The sequence below is a fragment of the Micrasema longulum genome, unplaced genomic scaffold (genome assembly GCF_059751315.1).
Source record: "Micrasema longulum isolate JH-2025_06_02 unplaced genomic scaffold, ASM5975131v1 h1tg000900l, whole genome shotgun sequence".
Lineage (NCBI taxonomy): Eukaryota > Metazoa > Arthropoda > Insecta > Trichoptera > Brachycentridae > Micrasema > Micrasema longulum.
The window spans coordinates 474,984-495,785 of NW_028278091.1; the positions used below are offsets into that span (position 1 = coordinate 474,984).

A 20,802-nucleotide genomic window follows, 5' to 3' on the forward strand; every position below is an offset into this window, starting at 1 on the left:
TTTAGATTACTATCTTCAATAAATTCTCCGATTCCTTACTTCCAATGTCTGTCAACCAAATTTTTAAATTTCTCTTCAAAACTGATGGTTTATCAGATATCCAATTTTCCGTAAGGATGAACTTCCTTATTTGGACATTATAATTGTTTATTTATGCTAAGTCTATTATTGATTTTATTTTTCTGTGAGAAATCTTTTTTTTCTTGCCATTGGCTCATTTTGTTATAATATTGTTTCAATTTATTTTGTTATTTTTACTTTTTAGGAACATTTTATGTGTGTATTTTACTTATTACCAATTATTTATTGTTAAAAATAAAAATAAAAGTTTTCTTTCTTAATCTGATGATATTGGCTCAGCACCAATTAGCCTTTTTACTGAATCGAATTAATTCCACCCGCCTAGTGGTTTAAGGGTCAGAGCATTTGTCCACAATACGAGAGGTCTTCGGTTCGATTCCCGACATTGTTGATGTAAAATATTTATTTTTAAATGCTTTTACTGTAGAATATTTTATATTTTATGGATTTGCACCTGAAGCGAAAGACTCGCCATTTTATCTTCATTTAACAAAAAAAATATCAGGATACGCCGCGGTTGGTATACCAACGCAGAAAAGAGAATTACTATTATTATTATTAAATGCCCGTATCGCCATCAACGTGCCCTCACATATTCATGTCACACATTGCAGGTGGAGAGCAACAACGTGGAGGAGGCGTTGCGCGCCGTGCACTCCGTGAGCAGCAATGCGCGCGGAACGCTGTGCGTGACGCGCGAGTGGCTCGCGCTGCCCGTACACCTGGACGCGCGCGTGTTCAGCACCGCGCGCAGCCAGGCGCGCCTGGCGGCCGCCGTCCTCGCGCCGCTGGGCCCTGCGCCACCTCAAGGTAAGGATATTCCGAGTTAGTCGCAACCTGTGGTACGAGACAAGTCGTTCTGACACGTATTATGTGAGTCAAATCTCACTGGCACCTGAGATATGAGTCACACCTATAATACGAGTCATTAGTGATACAAGTCACACATGTTATACGAGTCACACCTGTGATACGAGCCACTCCTGTAATACGAGTCACTCATGTGATACGAGACACATCTATAAAACGAGTGACTAGTGATGCTAGTCACACATGTTTTACATGTCACACATGTTATTCAAGTCATACATGTTATACGAGTCACACATGTCATATTATACGAGTCACACCTGTGATACGACTCATTCGTGTAATACGAGTAACATATATAATAGGAGTCACTAGTGATACAAATCACGCATGTTATACAAGTCACACAAATTATAGAAGTCCCACATGTTATACGAGTTACACATGTCATGTTATACGAGTTACACATGTCATGTTATACGAGTCACGCCTGTGATACGAGTCATTCGTGTAATACAACTAACATATATAATAGGAGTCACACATGTTATACAAGTCACACATGTTATACAAGTCACACATGTTATACGAGTCACACATGTCATGTTATACGGGTCACACCTGTGATACGAGTCATTTAAGTAATAAGAGTAACATATATAATAGGAGTCACTAGTGATACAAATCACGCATGTTATACAAGTCACACATGTTATAAGAGTCACACATGTTATACGAGTCATACCTGTGATACGAGTCACTCGTGTGATACGAGTCACATCTATAATACGAGTGACTAGTGATGCTAGTCACACATGTTATACAAGTCACACATGTTATTTATGTCACACATGATATAGAGTCACACCTGCGATACGAATCACACGCAATGTGATATTAAATCATTATTGTTGTTCCTTTGCCTTTGCCTTTGCCTTTGATTAGAAACACGTCGGAAAAATATTTATTTGCTGTACCAAACAGGGGCCGTGGCGCAGTTAGTTAGACGGGCAACTATGAAACTGGCGTCGCGGGATCGATTCCTGTCAGTTGTATGAAAAAAATCGAAGAATTTTTTTTTTTACCAATTGGTCTGAGTGCTGTGGCCTGTTTTCATAATTTTCTGCCATATCCTTTCCGTCTCATCTGCTGATGACCCTCTAAATCGAGGCGATATGATTCCTGTAAAAAATGATAAAAAAATAATTCCAAAAAATCTAATTGGATAGGTGCGCTTTCTATCATGTCGTCTCGTTAAATAGATCTCATATTAATTTCATGTTTTATCCGTTTGAAATAATATTTCCCTTTAAAACACCTCGTGTGAGGTGTAACAGGTAACTCTCATGCATAATACATTCAATTAGTGTAGGTAATTAAACATTCGATCGAGCTGGTAGTTATTATTACTTAAATGAGGGTGGCAAATTTAGACGAATTAGGGTATTTTGTATTACCAATGTACATATTGGGTAATTTGATTAAATATTAACATTACTATTGCATTCCTAATGATTTGTGAATACTAAATATATCACATTAAATCGTCGGGTTTCTGTTATAAATGCAATTTAAATCAAGTTATATGTACTAGTTTACCCAATGGTATTTTCCAAATATACAACACAAACCAATTTTATTACTGAAATATTGCAATGAATATTTTTTCCTAATTATTATCTCTTCACCCCAACCTTCCTCGGACCTTTTAGAGTGGAACTGCATACTTAACTAATTTTCTCAATTTTAGTGTTAAACACGTCATATTTGTGTTACTAAAATAAGAGGAACACGTTTTTATCTAAATAAGTGCCACAGAATGAGGAAATTTTGTGTTTTTTTTGTTAATAGACTTTTAAACTAACCCAATTTATTTTGTTAATTTTTACCTATCGGCAATACATACTATATATGCCAACGTTTTTTCCAATTTTCATAGCACTTCTCGTAGACAGATTTCGGATTGCCTTTTAGCTCCCTTGGCGAATTTTCTTTCATCGCCTCAACGAAGAAGTTCAGTGGTTTTTTTTTATTTATTTTTAATTGTTAATAGACTATTACTAAGCCAATTTTAGTTTTTTTGTATCGTATTAAGTTTTGTAGTTTTTTTATCACTTCGCCTGTGACGTCTCAAGTTCTCCTCCCTTTCTTCTCGATAAGTTCTGCTGATTCGTTACCGTAAACCGGAAACCTATCACAACTCACTTATCATTGGTTGATTCGAAAGAACTAGTGACGTCATGCAAAGTATTTCGTTTTTATTAAAATCATTTTTATTATTTTTTTCATACATTTCAAAGATACTTCGTTGTACAATTTGATGCTCCAACTTTTACCGCACGTAAGAATATATATTTTTTATACCTAATTCCCCTTTATTTTTTCTATCGAATCGATATTTCCGAGAATCGAACTTGCGACCTTAAAAATGGTAGGCAAACACATAATCGGATTATTAAAGCGAAACAAAAGTGTGATCTTAGGGGGGGGGGGGTGGCCACTATTTTGCCGACAGTGCTGCTTTAAACTGTTTTTAAAATAATCTATTATTTCGAATCAGTTTCGTTTCATTTTTTGTTTCAGTAACAGTTCAATTTATTTTACAGAACCCGTTTCAGCTATTTCTAAAAAAATACCGGTTTATTTTTTTTAAACCACCTCTAATCTCCATTTGATTTCTTTTTTAATATTTTTACCTAAGCAGCGTCGTATCTCGGGGCCGGCCAGGCGAACGGCCGCCAGGGGCGTAACCATCAGGAGGGCGCACTTCGCAGACCCACAGCCTTCTTTTCTCTTTCTCTTCTTAGAAAATAAGTCCTGGGGGGCGCAAAATTCAAATCTTGCCAGGGGCCCTCATGACCCTAGCTACGACGCTGTACCGGAGTGCAGCCGTCTCATCGAGGCGAGAACGCATGTATAGTGTTCTTGTTCGATTTCACATACATAACTGTATTTTGTATCTATCCGATTTTTTCTATCCGGACGGATGAATAATGCAGTTCTGTGTGTTTTTGACTCGATTACCGTTCTCAAGTATAAATCCTGAAAAATTTAAATGAATGTAGAAACGTCTAATCGTGGTGTAACCGTTGACACGTTTGCCTACCAGGCTAGAGGTCCCGGGCTCGATTCCTGGGAGGGTTGACATTTATTTATTTATTTATGTATTTCACAGTTTTGAAATGTACGGAGTTTCTTTGTTTCAGGTCCCGACTAGCTAGGAAATTCCTATGTTTAGGAAGGACCTTCTTTTTTACATGTGTTTTTTTTTAAATTTAATAAATGATGCTTAATAAATTAAAAGAATAATAATAACATTTAAAAAAATCAATATAAATATAAATTAGAAAACATGCAGGTGATAATAAAAATTGAAACATAAATTAGAAAATATAACATTAATAGTTAAGAAATGAGACATAATTATTATAAATTAGAAAACATACCGATAATAATACAAATTGAAGCATAAATACAAATCATAAAATAAAGCATTAGTAATTCAGAAATAAATCATAAATATAAATTGGAAAACATACTAATAATAATAAAAATTGAAGCATAAATATAAATTGGAAAATATACCGATAGTAATAAAAAATTGAAGAACAAATATAAATTAGAGAAAATACCATTTATACCATTTATATTACCATTTATATTTAAAAATTAAACATACGAGTAAATACTAGTAATAATAGAAAAAATAAAACAAATGTAAATGAATAAGCATAAAAAGTAAAAATACAATGTAAATAAAAACAATAAGGAGATATTTGGCAATTAAAAGCAACACAATTTTTAGTCATGAAAATAATTTACAGAATGTAAAAAGATCTACCCCTTATCAACTTGCTCACCTTCTTCTTATAAACATTGATACTGACAGACGCCTTTATGACAGGGTCCAACATGTTAAAAACCCTAGGGCCTAATACTGCAAAATGCCTCTGAAAAGAGGTAGTTCTACTTTGAGGTACCCCAAAGTTTATGCTCATTGCATATCTTGTTTTAATATTTTTTTGTGATCTATTTTTTATTGAAGACTAGAAATTTGTTAGAACTTCCCTAACATAAAGTTGTTTGACAGTTAGTAAATTAATTGTTTCAGACATGAAACATTTGTTTTCAAAAGTGGTTTTACACTGAAGTATTTCACGGTTCCTGGCCTGACACGTGAAGCATAATACTGATCAGCTTACCTTCCTAACGATTGATCAACATACGCTGAATTCGAATTTTCGGTTCCCTCTGCACCATTGGATGCGGATAAGGGTTTGATGATAGTGAACTGTATTCTTAGTCTGCCTAGGGAAAAGTGAAATGAGTTGATAAATATCAAACGCAGGTATGTCCACAACGATCCACCCCAGTGTCCACGTGGACCCGCTAGTTTCTGAATTGAAACAGAGTTTTTTAAGTGTTTTATTGTAATAATAAGGACATGTTTTTATTTGAACAGTACTGAATTGGTCTTTTTTCCGTACATGTCATTTTGTAGAACAAATATCAAAAAGTAAATTGGGTGAACATACTGGCGTTTGATATTTATCAACTCATGAGTATTTTTTAACTCACTTAACTTTATCACTGCATGGCTGTGGTTTTTTTTTTTTGAAAAAGTATCAGAAAATTTTCTGTCTATACCTTTTGCGTTTTTCAAAATTATTTATCATATCGGTATACCACACGTCTGAAGACGGCAAATATAATTGGGCGCTTTTTGGATTTTTGGATGGTTGTTGCTCCCATAAGAAACAATTTATCAAAAAATCAAATCGACGGAGACACGACAATGGTAAGTAATCTATAAAGTGTCAAAACCACTGCTCCAGTGCCATAATCCAGGGAGAAAATACAGGAATACGTTTGTATGAAAACCAGTCAGACCGCCTTTCCTCTTATGATACATAGTCGATATACGATACACGAGTATGCAGGTATTGGAATTCTCGAGTGGATGAACTTTTTTCTAGTTAGAATTATGATTTAGTAAGGAACTGAATAAGTTATGAAAGAGGGATGTTCTTTATCTACTTTTCTTTTATAAATCAGCATAATATATTCCGCGGGAGAAAAAAGTTTTTTATAAAATTGCGGGTTCAAGAAAAAACTACCTTATCATTACTATAATATCAGTCAATGGGTGAAAAACATAATTTATTTTTCACCTCAGAAAGTAAAGCATATAATAAGGGTTATGAAAAACTTAAGGCTAATAGTCCCATAAAAAGTAAGGAAATCATACGATTTAGCAATTTAAAAACGCTGTTTTTTTTTCAAAATTACGCCATAAAAAATATAAAAAATATGCATTAGATAAAAACAATATTTTTTTTAGATATTTCTGTTAAATAATATGATTGAAAGTTTAATATGACTAAATCTGATTAGTTTTCGACCGGCTGATTACGCCTCTTAAAATGTTTACCAAACTTAGGTACCTACATTGATTTTCATATAAAGAACTAAGATATGAACTAAAATATTTTAACTGTTTTATTTTTTAAAAGAGATTATTGAAGGCATGATTTCACGCAGAATTTAAAAAAAAAATACCACAAAATTCATACCCTAAAATCTGACCCTTAAGAAAGATAAATTTGAATTTAATACATACTTTATATATATACGGTATTAGATGTAGGCATTACTAATAATGCTGTACTTCTAAGGACTCTACTAAGCTAAACATTTCTTTTCGTGTCACTATATAGGGTTTCCATAAAAGTCCAGGTACTGACCGGGACAAATCCAAACTCAAGAAAAGTCATGTACAGATGTTCTACGCTGAGTGAGAATGCTGTCCGTATTAGTTTGTAGGGATCTACCTAATTTCAATACCCTTTGAATTGCATAAATGAACAATGACCTTAAAATAAATAAATAATAAGAAAAACAGATAAATATAATAAAGGAGCTTTTTTATTATCTATGTTCATTTAGCTAATAATAGAATGACGTAGAACACATGACATAGATTTGAATTCAACGGGAGCAAAATATTGCAAAATAATAATTTTGATTATATTTTGCATTTGACAGTTCAAAAAGATTCAACTGTTCTTATATTGTTCTGCCTTCTTCGAGAGCTCTGGTTTCCCAGAAACATATTTGTGAAATTCAAAACAAGTCATGTTGAAATTAAACTAGCATTGAATGAGGCTTTCCACCGTTTTGATGTGAAAGTGATTGCGTGCTTTCGTACATTGGGTAACTACTTGAGAAACGATTCTCTCAACATTTCTATTATGACCAGGGATGGCGTATAAATGTTGACACATCACGATTAAATTGATTTTCCTCTCAAATACTTCGGTTTCATAAAATATGTTTAACCAATTATCATGCATGTCTTTTTTGGTCCACACTTCATTATCTTTTCGTTTTTCCGTAAAATCCTTGAGGTACGATATTTCTTTAAAGCAAGCATCTGTAATAGCTATGCCTTTCTCTTGTAGATAAATTATTGTATTTTCTGCATCCTGCCATTGTGGAGAGGTTGTGAGATTCATCCGAGAAATATTTCAAATTTTGTGAGAGGGCGACTCCATTGCTCCAAATATTCTAGACTCGTTTTGTAGTAGTGATTAATTTCTTCATCAAATAATTTTATCGAATCCGAATAACGAGAATCTTTCTTCACATTTTTACACATTGAATTTTAGTTGTAATTCCCTAAAACTAGGCTTCTTTCCGTTCCATCAGAGACTTTTTAAGACTATTTATGTAGCCTTTGACTTCTATAATGGCTATGTTAGATTTTTATATTTTCTTTATTTGTTTCTCAAATAAAAACAGTTGGTTTTGTAGAAACAAGAAATAAACTTGCAACAATGGGCGTGTCGATTACCACTTTTGGTGGTCTCCCGCTACCTGCAATTTTTGAAAAATACCGCGGCTCATATATTCAGACTGGGGCATTTGACGGGCTAACTGGGAAGATCGGGACAGCGTTTCTAAACTGGTGACATGTCCCAGTGTACTGGGACGTATGGCAACCCTACTATAACACTACTAATCTTTCGAAGATTCACGTTTTGAAATCCCGCTTTAATTTTTTCCTCCCTACCACTAATTGCTTCTACTTGGTCATTTATTGATTTTGGAATGGGCGTCAAAGTTTGGTAAAATAATTTTGAATGATGACCACATTTTTGTGTATGTATTTATTTGTAACAATTTAAATTATTTTTCTGATAATGGTTAATTTCTGGCTAGATGTTTATATTGTTATTACATCAAAGAAAATATTGTTTTTTTTTTTTTTGCACCACAACAGGCCAGGAGGCCTAATTACAGTGGTGAATTACGTCACAGAGCACCCAGGGTTGAGAAAAATCACATTTTATTTTTTGTGTTCTCACCGGGAATCGAACCCGGAACCTTCCGTGCGTGAGTTGACCACTACACCACGGAGGCCGCCTTTTAAACTATTTTTGGTAGCGTTTTAAATCTCATTATCTTCATTATCACGGTTTCGTGCCGACTCCGTAATTCATAATTAAATGAACGCTTACATAATACAATATTTAACGAAAATCTCGAACTTATGACCTTTACATGAGTAATTGTTCAGAATCGTTCAAAACCCATTATATCATATAATAAGGGTCGAATTTATTTCAATAAGGCCTTACAATAGATGTAAAGCAATCGTCGTCTTAGGAGATTTACATTTCACTTCAAAATATATTTGTAAGTAAAAGATTAGTATTGATCGTCCTTTTTTTAAGAAAATGTTCCTATGAATTTTCTTTACGCTTTCGAGGAAGCGATTTTACACATAGATATGAGTTTACAAGACACTTATCGTAGATAACGAAAACGTATTACCTCTTCACGGGTTATGTTTTAAAGCCCTTTTATTTATAGTTATTTAAATGACCCTAAACTATGTAAGTGCTATAAATATTTCAATTCAATTTAAATACTTTTACCTAAAAAATATACAGCAGGCTTATTCGGTCACAATTTCGTTCGTTCGTCATATGTCCATCTCATTCTAACGCAATCAAAACCATAATTTCGCTCTCGTTCCCTCTCATACAATACGAATGAATTTACGAAACGAATTATTTACAGCATAAGGCCACTGCGACCTTGGAGTGTCCTTTACGGCAGTTGTGTCGAACTGTTTTTTTTTTTATTTGAATCCAAATTTTCGTATTCCACGGAGACCAACCAGACTTAATTTCTTTTCTCACATTTAGTATTATTACATATAACTCGCATGCACTGGTTTGCAAATAAATATGAGAATGTGGAAGTTCTGTGGTTTTTTATAATTATTATTTGTTAATAGACTATCAAAATAATAAAAAATATGTATCGTTTTATCAGCGCCATGATTATTTAAAGTTTTGTGATTTTGAAATAACTCCGCGTGTGACGTCACCAGTTCTCTTCAGTGAGTTCTGCTGATTGATGAATTGGCTTTCCGTAAACCAGAAATATATCACAAGTCTATGATCGGTGTATTCTGAAAAAAACTAGTGACGTCGTTGAAAGTAGTTCGTTTTTATTAAAATCTTTTTTTATTCTTAAATTTTCGTTATTACTTGTTCTAATTTTTACCGCGCGTTGGAAAAAAAATATTTTTTATTTACCCATTTACTTTGGGACCATTTTAAACGAGTTGTAAATAACTCCCTATTAGATTAGATTTTTATATCCAATTTCCCGTAGCACTGAACTTGCTCATTGCCGCGGACATGTACTGAGATCGGAGTACTAACGCAGAGCCCTATTGTACCTTTCGATGTGGATAAGGTACTTATAAATGGTAATAATGATACGACCTGTATTTTTTTACTTTTTCAAAAGGAATAACCCGCTAAGCCTCGTCTTTAGAGGCTTTTTAGCAGGTGGGAAATAGGATATGTAAGGAAGCTATGAAAAAAATAATTACTTAATATTTTTTTTTTAAAAGGACTTGGTTCCATGGTAAATCGTCGAACAATTTGATGAAATTTATCCTTAAATGTTGTATTCATATAATCATTTATGTAGCAAATTTCAAAAAATACAATGTAAAGCAATAAGGGCGTAAATAAGTCATTTAAGTTAAAAAAAATAAATTGAATGCACGGTTTTTTACATCATGAAATTGGCCCTAAAATATAAATTTTCAGAAAATCGTTAGAATCTGATTTAACAATAAAGTTCAAAAATCATCATCATTCCCTTATCCGCACCAGTCAATACAGGGGACTGCATCGGTACACTTATTAATTGTTTTTTTATACCTGAAGGCAAGACGATCAGTTTACGATTCAAATGTCTGTCCAGGGACTATAAATTGTGTCAGCGTTTTCCTAAATAAAATTATATTTCATGTCGACCCCGTCAAAAATCGAACCAGAGACCTTCTCGTAAGTATATTATGTCTGATCATTTCTGCCGGTTGGACAAAGTAATTAAATGAAAAATTTTATCATATTTATCATTTTAGTATTTTGAACACATAGGTTAAATGTCTTAGTTTATTAACAATTACTTCAAGATGATTAGTCCATTTAAGTTGACAGTCAATGATAACTCCCAGGTATTTTATGCACATTTCAGACTTCATGTTTTCGCAGTTATTACATATGTCCAGATTACAGTATTTATTATGAATATTCTACATTTTCTTTCTTATATTACACAAAAATTATAACGGTCCATTATTTATTATAGGAACAAAAATTCATTAACATTTTCTTGTATACCCACGAACAGGACATGCCTTTGTAGGATTTTTTTGTTTACTATTTTTACTATTAATATGTATTTCATTACTATTTAAGTATGCTTTATTTTTTTAATACTCTGTTTTATCACTTGTGTTTATTGTAAAATAAACAAAAAAATCAATATAAAAAAGTTTTTTTAAATAAAATAAAAATTTAAAAAATTTAAAAAAATATCATTTTATGTGTGCAAGTTGTCACTCAAACCATCTTGTAATACAAGAGTTTTAAAAATATGCACGATTCGATCGCCTTTCGCTGTGCGCCCTACAGAAATGTGTATAGAACTATTTAGTATTTGCTTTATACAAATCGGTGATTGCAACGACAAATTAATGTTTCTTTTAGTTGGAAGTTAATTGTTAAAATGGAGAAACTTTTGGACCTCGCTTTGATGGCCAGGTGATCCAGGATATGTATCTGCACGGAATTGGGTCCATCATTTTGAATTACGCACCATGGACAAGTCAGTTAGCTGGTCAAACAAGATAATGGAACTTTTTTTATAAATGTAATTACTTGACGCCATTAATCTGCGGTTACTGGCCAGGCTAATGTATAAATGTGGATGTAACCTATACAAAGGGATAAAGATAATATACGAGGGTCGTTCGGCTCATTAGCCTCCCGAAGTAAAGGCTTTGACGGAAGGCACCGAGGTGTGAAATGTAAACCGTGAGCCACCCGAGGAAATTCACCTGTTTATGGGAATATTGTACATCGATAATCGAAGCTATTCTCGGAACGTATGCGCGGAAAAATTTCTTCAAATTATAGAAGATAGTGGCGATGCGCAAAACTTCATATTTTTATTACACGCGTTAGTCATTAACAGGGTTCGAAAATATCGTGATATTTGGAATGTACATAAATATCAAAATACTCGATACTTTAGTTTAGACATTTAAATCTTTAGTTTAAAATCTTCTCGTAATATTTTTTTTTTCAAATTTTAAAGATTACTTGAAATACTGATATTTTATTATTTATTTCATTGTTGCTTCTCATCTGTTCTTTTTTAAATTCCTTAGAAACAAAAATATTTTTCCTTTTTGAAAATGTTTTTTCTTGGATATGAACATCTTTTTTATTCTTATTTATTTAAATTCATACTTTTTAATCACTTTTAGTGAGTTTTTTCATTTTAAATATTATTTACACTTATATAAATACTGACTAGATACTAGATACTTTTAACATAACTTTTTTACTTTGATTTAATTTTTAAACTACTTTCAGTTATGTTTTTTACCCTTATTGTACCTACTTTAAAAAATAAAAATAGTTAATCGTATGATAATAACATAATAAAGAAATAAGATTTGCGATAAAACAGTGAAACATGTTGGAAAAATAATAAAATATAAGATCGATACATTACTATTTATTTTTTATTAAAAAAATGAAATATTTTCGTTCTTATGATTTACCCAAATATTTCGATTTTGGGGCCGTTTTCAACTAATTGTAAATAACTTTACATATGGATATTCAAACATTTTTTCCTAAAATACTGATGCGAGAGATACGTGAAAGCACACTAATCTAAAACCTAGCTACGTGTTTGGAACGGGAATCCATGTAACATGTAAAGCACGAAATCCGTTTGTTTGTGGTTATCGCTGGAAATTAGTGCCCAAATAGAAAAAAGTTCACGTGCTAACTGACCAATATATCAAAGATTATTAAACTGCAAAGCGATGAATTCTAATGTTTGCTGTTTGCACACGGGGAAAACAAATACAAACGCGAGTTTTCATTGGAAGAATTCGGCAGAAAAATATTTTTATAATTTCGATACATTCATAACATTGTGGGATAGTATTTTGCAAAAAATCAAATGAAAAAAAAAGTTATTGAAAAAAATTGCTACCTGTGGGACTCTAGATAACCCCTTGAGCCCGGAAGGGTTAAATAGCATTTGTTCGGTTGCAAAAATGTTATTCGAGTTATTCGATTGTCATAAATATTAAATATCATAAAACCGTATTTCTCATCACTAAAAGTAAACAAACAAACAGATATTAGATAGGTTCGTTGAATACGTGTCTTGTCATTTTCGTTATCAATCATGTGACGTAGTAAGGCTGAATTTAGAATTTAGGATCAATAATATTGTTATTACTAACTTGCGTAGCAACCTTCTTCATATATGGCGGTACCAAATATAATAGCGTTATTTATTTTTTATTTCGCAAGGCGTAGATATAGACAAATTATTGAAGGCTTATTCAATTTCAATTTTTAACAACAAACAACTCAGTGAACTCAGTCCTGTGCAAACATGAATACTTATTTATACATAAATATGTAAATACGTTACTGAATATATCATTATCATATTACAAGTGTTAGGAGAAAAGTAAACCATATATGTATGAAAAAAGGGAAAAAAAACTTGTATGCTACCATTTACTTCGTGTATTTTCTGTTGTCCGGCTCGTGGTCAGATTTTTTTTTATTTATAAAAAAAAGGCAATTTATAAAAACACTTAAAATATAAATCTAATTATGTGACAAAATAAATTTCTTAGTACCAATAACAAATTAATAAATTCGCAATAACTAACTACACGTACAAAACTAGTAGCTACCTACTGAGTTAGGCGAACACCAACCATCTGTGTTTTTAAACAATTTTCAATTTAGAATCAAGTATTTCCACCCAATAAAAAAATATTTAAAATTCTATGTAAATATCTAGTTATAAATACATTAAGCTGTAAATATGTTATATTATTACATATGTATATTATATTAAATAATAATTATATTTTGGATATATTATTATTTCTTACATATTTACACATGTGTAAATATGTAAGAAAAAACCAAAATCTCTATACTGGCCAGAACACCCGAGTTGAGAGGTGAAAAGGCTAAAAAAAAAAGAAGAAGAAGAAAATAATCTAATACCTACGCTTTTAAACACAGATATCTTTAGCCCAAAGCAACAGTGAGATATACTATATATATATACTCTAAGGATATAGGTACCCGAAATTTACGATTTTAAAATACACATGCAGATATTTTCAATATAAATTCTATTCATGAATTAAAAGAAATTCTCACTCGTTATTTATTTGAAAAATAATGGATTTATTTTTAAATATATTATCAATTTAACTTTGTTTCCTGGAATACGTGATTTTTTATTTCTTTATTTAACATGTTAGACATAATTTAGATTGTACATTGGTAGATTTATTGCCAAATGGAAACTTTTTCCAACCAACTGATGATGATGATTTCACTAAATAGAGATATTATTTAGTTCATTTTAGTTCTTTTATACTTTTATTTATTGCTCAAAAAACTTATATTTTTTGAAATTTTCATAGTTATTTTCAACATTACTGTGTTATATTTATATTTAGAACAAAAGATTTTCTTATGGTTATTGTTATCTTTTATTTAGAGACATTATGTTTCTTTTTTACTTTTAGTTTTTTGTATTATATGTTCACTATTTTTTTAAGTTTAAATTATTCTATTATTTCATACTATGTACTACATTTTTATTGTGCACTGCTGTGATTATTTCTGTAAATTATTTTTTTTTTGTAAAGGGTTCTTGGAACCGTTGATGTATAAATAAATAAATGTGTTAGTAAGTTAAATAAATAAATATTTTCAAATCATAAAATATTTAAGTTAGATAGCTAACCCATGGGAAAATACAGTATTCATAATCTACTTTATTTTTAATTCAGTCAGACCTTTTGCACACCTCAAAGTCCGATTATCTGAAAATATGTTCTTCAAAGATATCTCACTGTTGCTTTAGGCTAGCGATATATATATTTAACATTTCTGTCAAGGTCAAAACATTTTTAGAAGTTTTAGTATGAGGGCGCTTGAAATAATTTTATTCCAGTGCTACTGTTTTTCTGTCTTACATTTTTTGTTGAAATAATATCTTGAATACGGGTTTCAGATGACACATTTCTAGTGCCTACTTTCTTGACAGACTAGAATAATAAGTATTTTCGATAAAGGTGTCCTGGATGTGGTGACGCGAGGCCTGGTGCGCACTGCGCCGGGGGCCACGGGGGCGCGCTCTCTCGTCATCGAGGGCAAAGCCCCCCAGCACAGTGTACTACGCGCCGCCTCTGCCCCTCTACAGGAAATTGAATTCGACATCCTCTCCCCATGGTAACTATTAGTTTATTGATTTATTGATTTACTTATAAGTAGTTCATTACACATTTTTTGAGACATACGAGTTAGTCCCAACTACATGGGACTGAAAGTCCTGGGTTGAGTTGGGACAAGTAATTAGTTGACACAGACATTCGAGTATATCATCACAAATATTATATTGGGTCAGAAACATAATATTAATTATTTTTTTTAAATATATGGCAAATCAATATGGTAAACAACAAACTCAAACATTCGGAAAATCATCAAGGAGTTTCCCAATCAAATCCCGCCCACTAAGGAAAATCCAGTCCTTAACTCCTCTCTTGAAAATAGTTTTTGTCCTTGAGAGCTAAATACACCCTTCCAAAATATTAAATACTCTAAGTGTGATAAAGGAGAGATGCCTCTGAGCACAAGCTGTACGGGTTTTAGGTATGACATAATTCGTGCTCTGGGAAAACCTCGTACGAACATTTTGTGTTCGATCCACAGATTAATAGTACAATTCGACCAGAAGTGTGTAAGTGATTCTTTTAGGTACAGTTGTCTCATTCTCACTATACTAACAATATTCAATAGAATAATGTGTCATTACTCAACGCTTCCATGGCGCACAATATTTCAGCTCTTTTACTTAATAAAAATCAACATGCCTATATGGAAGAATGAAACAGTATGCTGGTACTTTTCTACCCAAAGCTGTTTTTAATATTATGTTTAGAGTTATTTTGAAAGCACTAAAAGAAGAAGGGTCACAACCCATACAAAATTTACCCAGGTCCGACATGAAAAAGACCTATGCCAGCTTTTTGCTATATAAAGTGTAACAGAAATATGAATATCAGTGGCCAACATAAAAATATATTGCCGTTTGTTTTTCTTCAGGTGAAATATTATAGTTATTTTTTATCCACTTCTACTAGTATACTTATCGATTTTGAGCTCTTTAGAACCATCCTGATGGGTCTTATTTATTGCAGTTGGTAACGAGGGCCGGGAGTAAATAGATAAAATATTTTTATAATTCTTTAAATCTAATTCTCAAAATCTGTCAATACATAATTTATACTTATAATTAGAAATCAAACACTGATTTGAGTCTACTGAACTAGAGAGAGAGTCTTCTGTTCAGTAGATTCAAATCAGTGTTTGATTTCTAATTATAAGTTTAAATATGGAGTTCTACAAAATAAACACCAAATCAATCAATACATAATTTATACCTAATGCGGGATGATCGAAGTCATTTTGATGGCTAGCCCACTTTATATATAGCACAACTTTCTAATGCTCTTTTCCCATAATAGCAAGTACGGTAATATTATTTAAAAGCATTTCTTTCATCATTATTTACCAACAATATTTTGAGTTTGTCCAAATTTTTGTAGACAAGAACTGGAATCAACTCCCTGGGGAGCTGTTTATATTAACATATTACAACAGAGATGAAGAACATTTAAGAAAAGGTAATATAGAAGTTAAGTTTAAATTCACAAACATCAACAGATGAAAGAATTGAAGGAATATAGATGTTCAAATACGGGCAGAATGGTGAATGTTACACAGTGTGTAAAGTGGCCACTTAAACCAGCCATTGACAGGTCATAAGCCCTGTAGATGCCTGGACTTCTATATTACCTTTTCTTAAATGTTTTTCATCTCTGTTGTAATATGTTAATCAATATTTACATTGTACATTACGTACCTAAGTGTTGTATGTTTTTGTAGCAACGTTCCGAGATGGTATATTGCATCTTCAGTCCGCCTGTTCAGCGGACCCCTAAAACATTGTTAAACTTAAGTTCTGGAACTTAACTTGTAGTCATTAAATGTGAAGCAGAGTAAAAAGCCACAGCATACAGCTTTGAATTCACAGAAAACTGGCCATAGACAGTGAGTCTTTTTTACTCTACTACTCATTTTGCACGGCAATGTTGACGCGACAACACTCATTTTTCAGAACTTAATTTCAAACAATCGTTTTGTAAAGCATAATCTCTATTTAAATATACGTCAGTGTCTATAGCATGTAAAAAAGCATTTCTCTAGTGCCATAATCCGGGTAGCAAATAGGGGAATGCATTTGTTTAGACAAAATCTTGACTGAGCATCGTCTTAAAAGTGTGTTTTTTTCATGTTTGCTCGTTTATTTTTTCTTTAATACATCGTATTATTTGCTAGGTTGTGTTTTTTCATTTGAATATCATACCTAGGTGCAAGGTCTTAACCATTCTTACTATAACAATAATTAGTAGACAGATTTAATTGTGAAATTCAATAGTTTGATATGAAACTGTACAAAGGTCCAAGGATATTTTTTCTGCTAAATTGTTTTATATAATTCCACATAAAATTAAATTAACTGATAAAAAATAATATTTCAAAAGAGAAATCAAAATCTGACTGAGGAAAATTATGATAAAAGATTTTTTTTTAATAATGTCATGTGAAATATGTGACACTGTATAGTCCTCCTTCTCCTTAGAACAGGTTTCCCTAGTGAAGAGGACTCTTTAATTAATTTTGTTTAAAAAAATATTTCATATAGTACCTACCTTTAATAAATAAAAATATTTTTTAAAAACTGGGGTATCCTCTTTCGAGTCGATTTACACATTTTTTTAAAATTAATTTTTCAATACACCTAAGGAGCATTTACAAAATTAATACAGGTAAGTACAAACATCGTAATAGTTTTTAAAATAAACAGCAAACACATTTTTTTTTTTCAAAGACATGTTGAAACCAAAAAAGCATGCTGCAATGCAAAATCAAAAGTAAAACTTATCAGAATAAAAAAGAGAAAATATAGATATAATGTAACATTAATAGTTAGGTATAAAAACATGCATTGAAAAAAAATATGGTAGATAGTAAAATAAATGAAAAAAATGTTCGAATTAAATATTTTTTAAAAAAAATACAAAAAAATTATATTAAACAATTAACATTAATAGTAAAAAATTATAATTAAATATATGGTCCACATATTTCAAATATTTTTAAAAATAATTTCAGAAAGAGTATTAGACAATAATAATACACATCAAAAACAGAAAAAAAAATGTATGAAAAGGGAAGACATTACGTACAGACATCCAATTAAATGGAGAAATAGAAAAAAGTCAATGTAACTAATTCAGATTAAATAATACATTAATAATACTTGCAGGTGGGCCTCAGTATCAAATACCAACGGAAGTCTGTTAGAAGAAAATGAAAAGAACAATTCGACCCTAGATGAGATGGGACGGTGGAGCGCTCCTTACTACAGCTGTAAGGCCAAACGTTGGCTACTGTCTTACACCATCCTACAACCAGGACTCACGGCTGAAAGGTAATAATAATAACTTGACTGATTCAGTGTATTACTCTCTCCCTCCCTCTTATGTAAACCTTGAATACCTACTATTATAATTTGGTATCATTGCCCACTAACAGAGAGATTACTACCTTACGACTGCCCTGTGTGGCTTCTTCTAAAGAGTTTCAAGTGGTTTCTTCTTCACACGAGTAAATGCTGAGAAGTTCCTGATTGGCCCACTATAGAATATCACTGAAAAAGAAAATAAAAGTGTCTTAAAAGCAGAAAAAATTTACATTAAGAAATATAAACCTTGTACATAATAAGCAAAGTAAATAATAAATTAATCTAACTCCCATCTAAAAAAAAAAACCCTGAGTGCAAGATATAATTAATTACTAATTACATGTTTTTATAAATTATCTTTACAGTCCTAGCATGCTGGTATCTCTCGATCTGGATATCTCTGGTTTGGAGTTAAACCAATGTGATGCTCCTACTTCTTCTTCTATCTCTGTGCCAGAACCAATGGATGTTTTCCGAGGATCACACAAGTGCTCAAATACTACTACAATGGTATTTTGACTATTCCTTTTATTCCTTGAAAGATAAAAAAGATCACAGTTGATTGTAAAAATTTAATATTTTATAAATGATTTGTTTCAGTGTTCACCACGTTCCGGAAAGCGCTGGTCGCGAGGGGCATATGTGTGTCGCTGTCGTGATGGTTTCTACTCTCCCACACATCCTCGTGGGTTCAATGGCACATTAATAGAAGGTAGAAATATAAACTTAACCATAATATTTTGAAAAGCTAAAAACTTCATAGATTTTATTATATTTCCATTAGTAATCCATTTGTTTATTTCTTGGAATGCTCGTATAATTTGTATTACAACATTATAATTACACATTTGTGTGATTGAAGGTTCAGATTGAAGGTGAAGATTAAAATGCTCTGCTTTAAGATTTGATCAAGGAGTTGATTAATTAATTCTTTAATGTTTAAATCATCGTAATAATCAGCCCGCGTTGGTCCACTACAGAACATAGGTCTCCCACTTTCTCCTCCACTTCTGCCAGTTTTGTGCAGTCTTCATCCACTGTCTCCCGGTAAACCTCCGGACATCATCCTTCCATTATCCTCGGGGCTTTGTATTTGCAATGTTTAAATAGATAAAATTTACTTTGAAAAAGGCAAATATTATACATTATGGAGATGATGTGCTAACGTAAAAAAATCTTATAGTGTCCTCCAATAATATAAAATTAAATATGTTTATCTTCTATCACTAGAAACTTATTTAGCCTCACTCCTAACAACACAATGAGCCATACAATATTGTAACAAAAAATACAAAATTTACTTTTGATCATTGAAATAAAACTATGAATTGCATGTGAGAAAATTATAAAGATAACTAAAAAATATAAGTTGGCTTATAAGTACATTATTTATATTTCAAAAAAACGTTACAAATCGAAACATTTAAAAATCATGCATGTATTTGCGGTATGGCAGTGTCAGTTAAAAAATCTCTAATTATTATTAATATGCATATTATTGAATGACACTTAATAGTTTTATATTTTGGTGAATTTTAGTTGCATGGCAGGAGCGTGAAGGAAATGAAAGTTTTGGTGGAACATGGGATGCTTTACACTGTCTTCCTTGTGCAGAGGGTTGTGTCACTTGTTCAGGACCACAACCCTGCCGAGCATCTTACAACTGGCCATTTAGGTGATATTTTTAGCGACAAATAAAATAAATAGCCCTAAATAAAACAAACGGTTTTAAAAACTAAAATGGATGATCAATCTTTTGCAGAACTATGAATGCTTCAAAGTCAATATGTAACAACTCATAAATTATATAAAGGCCAGACTTCCATATTCTATTCTAAAAAACGCATCCATCTCAGTTGAGATATGCAATATGTTTATCTCCATTTTATTTTAACTAAGCCAATTGCAACAGTTACATCAATATGTAAATAAATAGTATACTTGTACTTATTCATTCAGCTTGTAAATTTACAAAGATACTTACTCGTATTTATATTTCTCTATCATTGCTTATATTATTTCACAGAGGTGTTCTGCTTGGTATATCAAGTTGGTGTGCAATTGGAACCATTATGCTGGCTATCTTCCTACACCGTCACCACAGAGCCCGTGTTTTCCGCAGTGCGAGTCCTATTTTCCTTGCCATAACACTTCTTGGATGCGCCATCATGTACTTAGAGGTAATAATAACTTGATTCAATTTATGGTACAAAGTTTTCTGGATCAAATTTTTGTGAATCATTTTTTTTCCTCTTTTAGATGGCAGCAATTTTCCCCATTCTGGACATTTACAGTTGTATTGCCACTAAATGGTGCCGGCATCTTGGCTTCTGTATCACATACACCGCACTTCTTATGAAAACATGGCGGTAAACATTTTTTTCTTTCTTTGTTAGGTTCATTGATTTAAAACTATGCTTAGGCTTAAACTTAATAGTACAGATATTCTCAAATGATCATAAAATCTTTGATAGCTCATTATAAATGATCTATTATGTGTTCTTAGAGCAACACTAAAACAGTAGTACATAAATAGAATATTGTGATCATGTCATAACCAATCACAAAATAAGCCACTTATAAATTGTTGTTGCCATTGTAATAAGTTATAGTTTTGATTTTTACTATTTTCTACTTATTTTTGTCTGTTTGGTCATT

The 20,802-nt window shown here is 31.9% G+C and overlaps 1 protein-coding gene across 1 annotated transcript in view; it reads left to right on the top strand.

The window, feature by feature from the left end:
- LOC148278268 (putative G protein-coupled receptor CG31760) overlaps positions 1-20,802 on the top strand; it is a 119,764-nt gene that overhangs the window by 93,594 nt on the left and 5,368 nt on the right. Inside the window, exons 3-10 of the mRNA XM_088231642.1 lie at positions 696-891; positions 14,627-14,783; positions 17,947-18,111; positions 18,510-18,654; positions 18,745-18,856; positions 19,684-19,819; positions 20,171-20,324; positions 20,404-20,513. Of these exons, the coding sequence (XP_088087768.1) occupies positions 696-891; positions 14,627-14,783; positions 17,947-18,111; positions 18,510-18,654; positions 18,745-18,856; positions 19,684-19,819; positions 20,171-20,324; positions 20,404-20,513 (1,175 nt within the window). The remainder of the gene's footprint in view (positions 1-695; positions 892-14,626; positions 14,784-17,946; positions 18,112-18,509; positions 18,655-18,744; positions 18,857-19,683; positions 19,820-20,170; positions 20,325-20,403; positions 20,514-20,802) is intronic.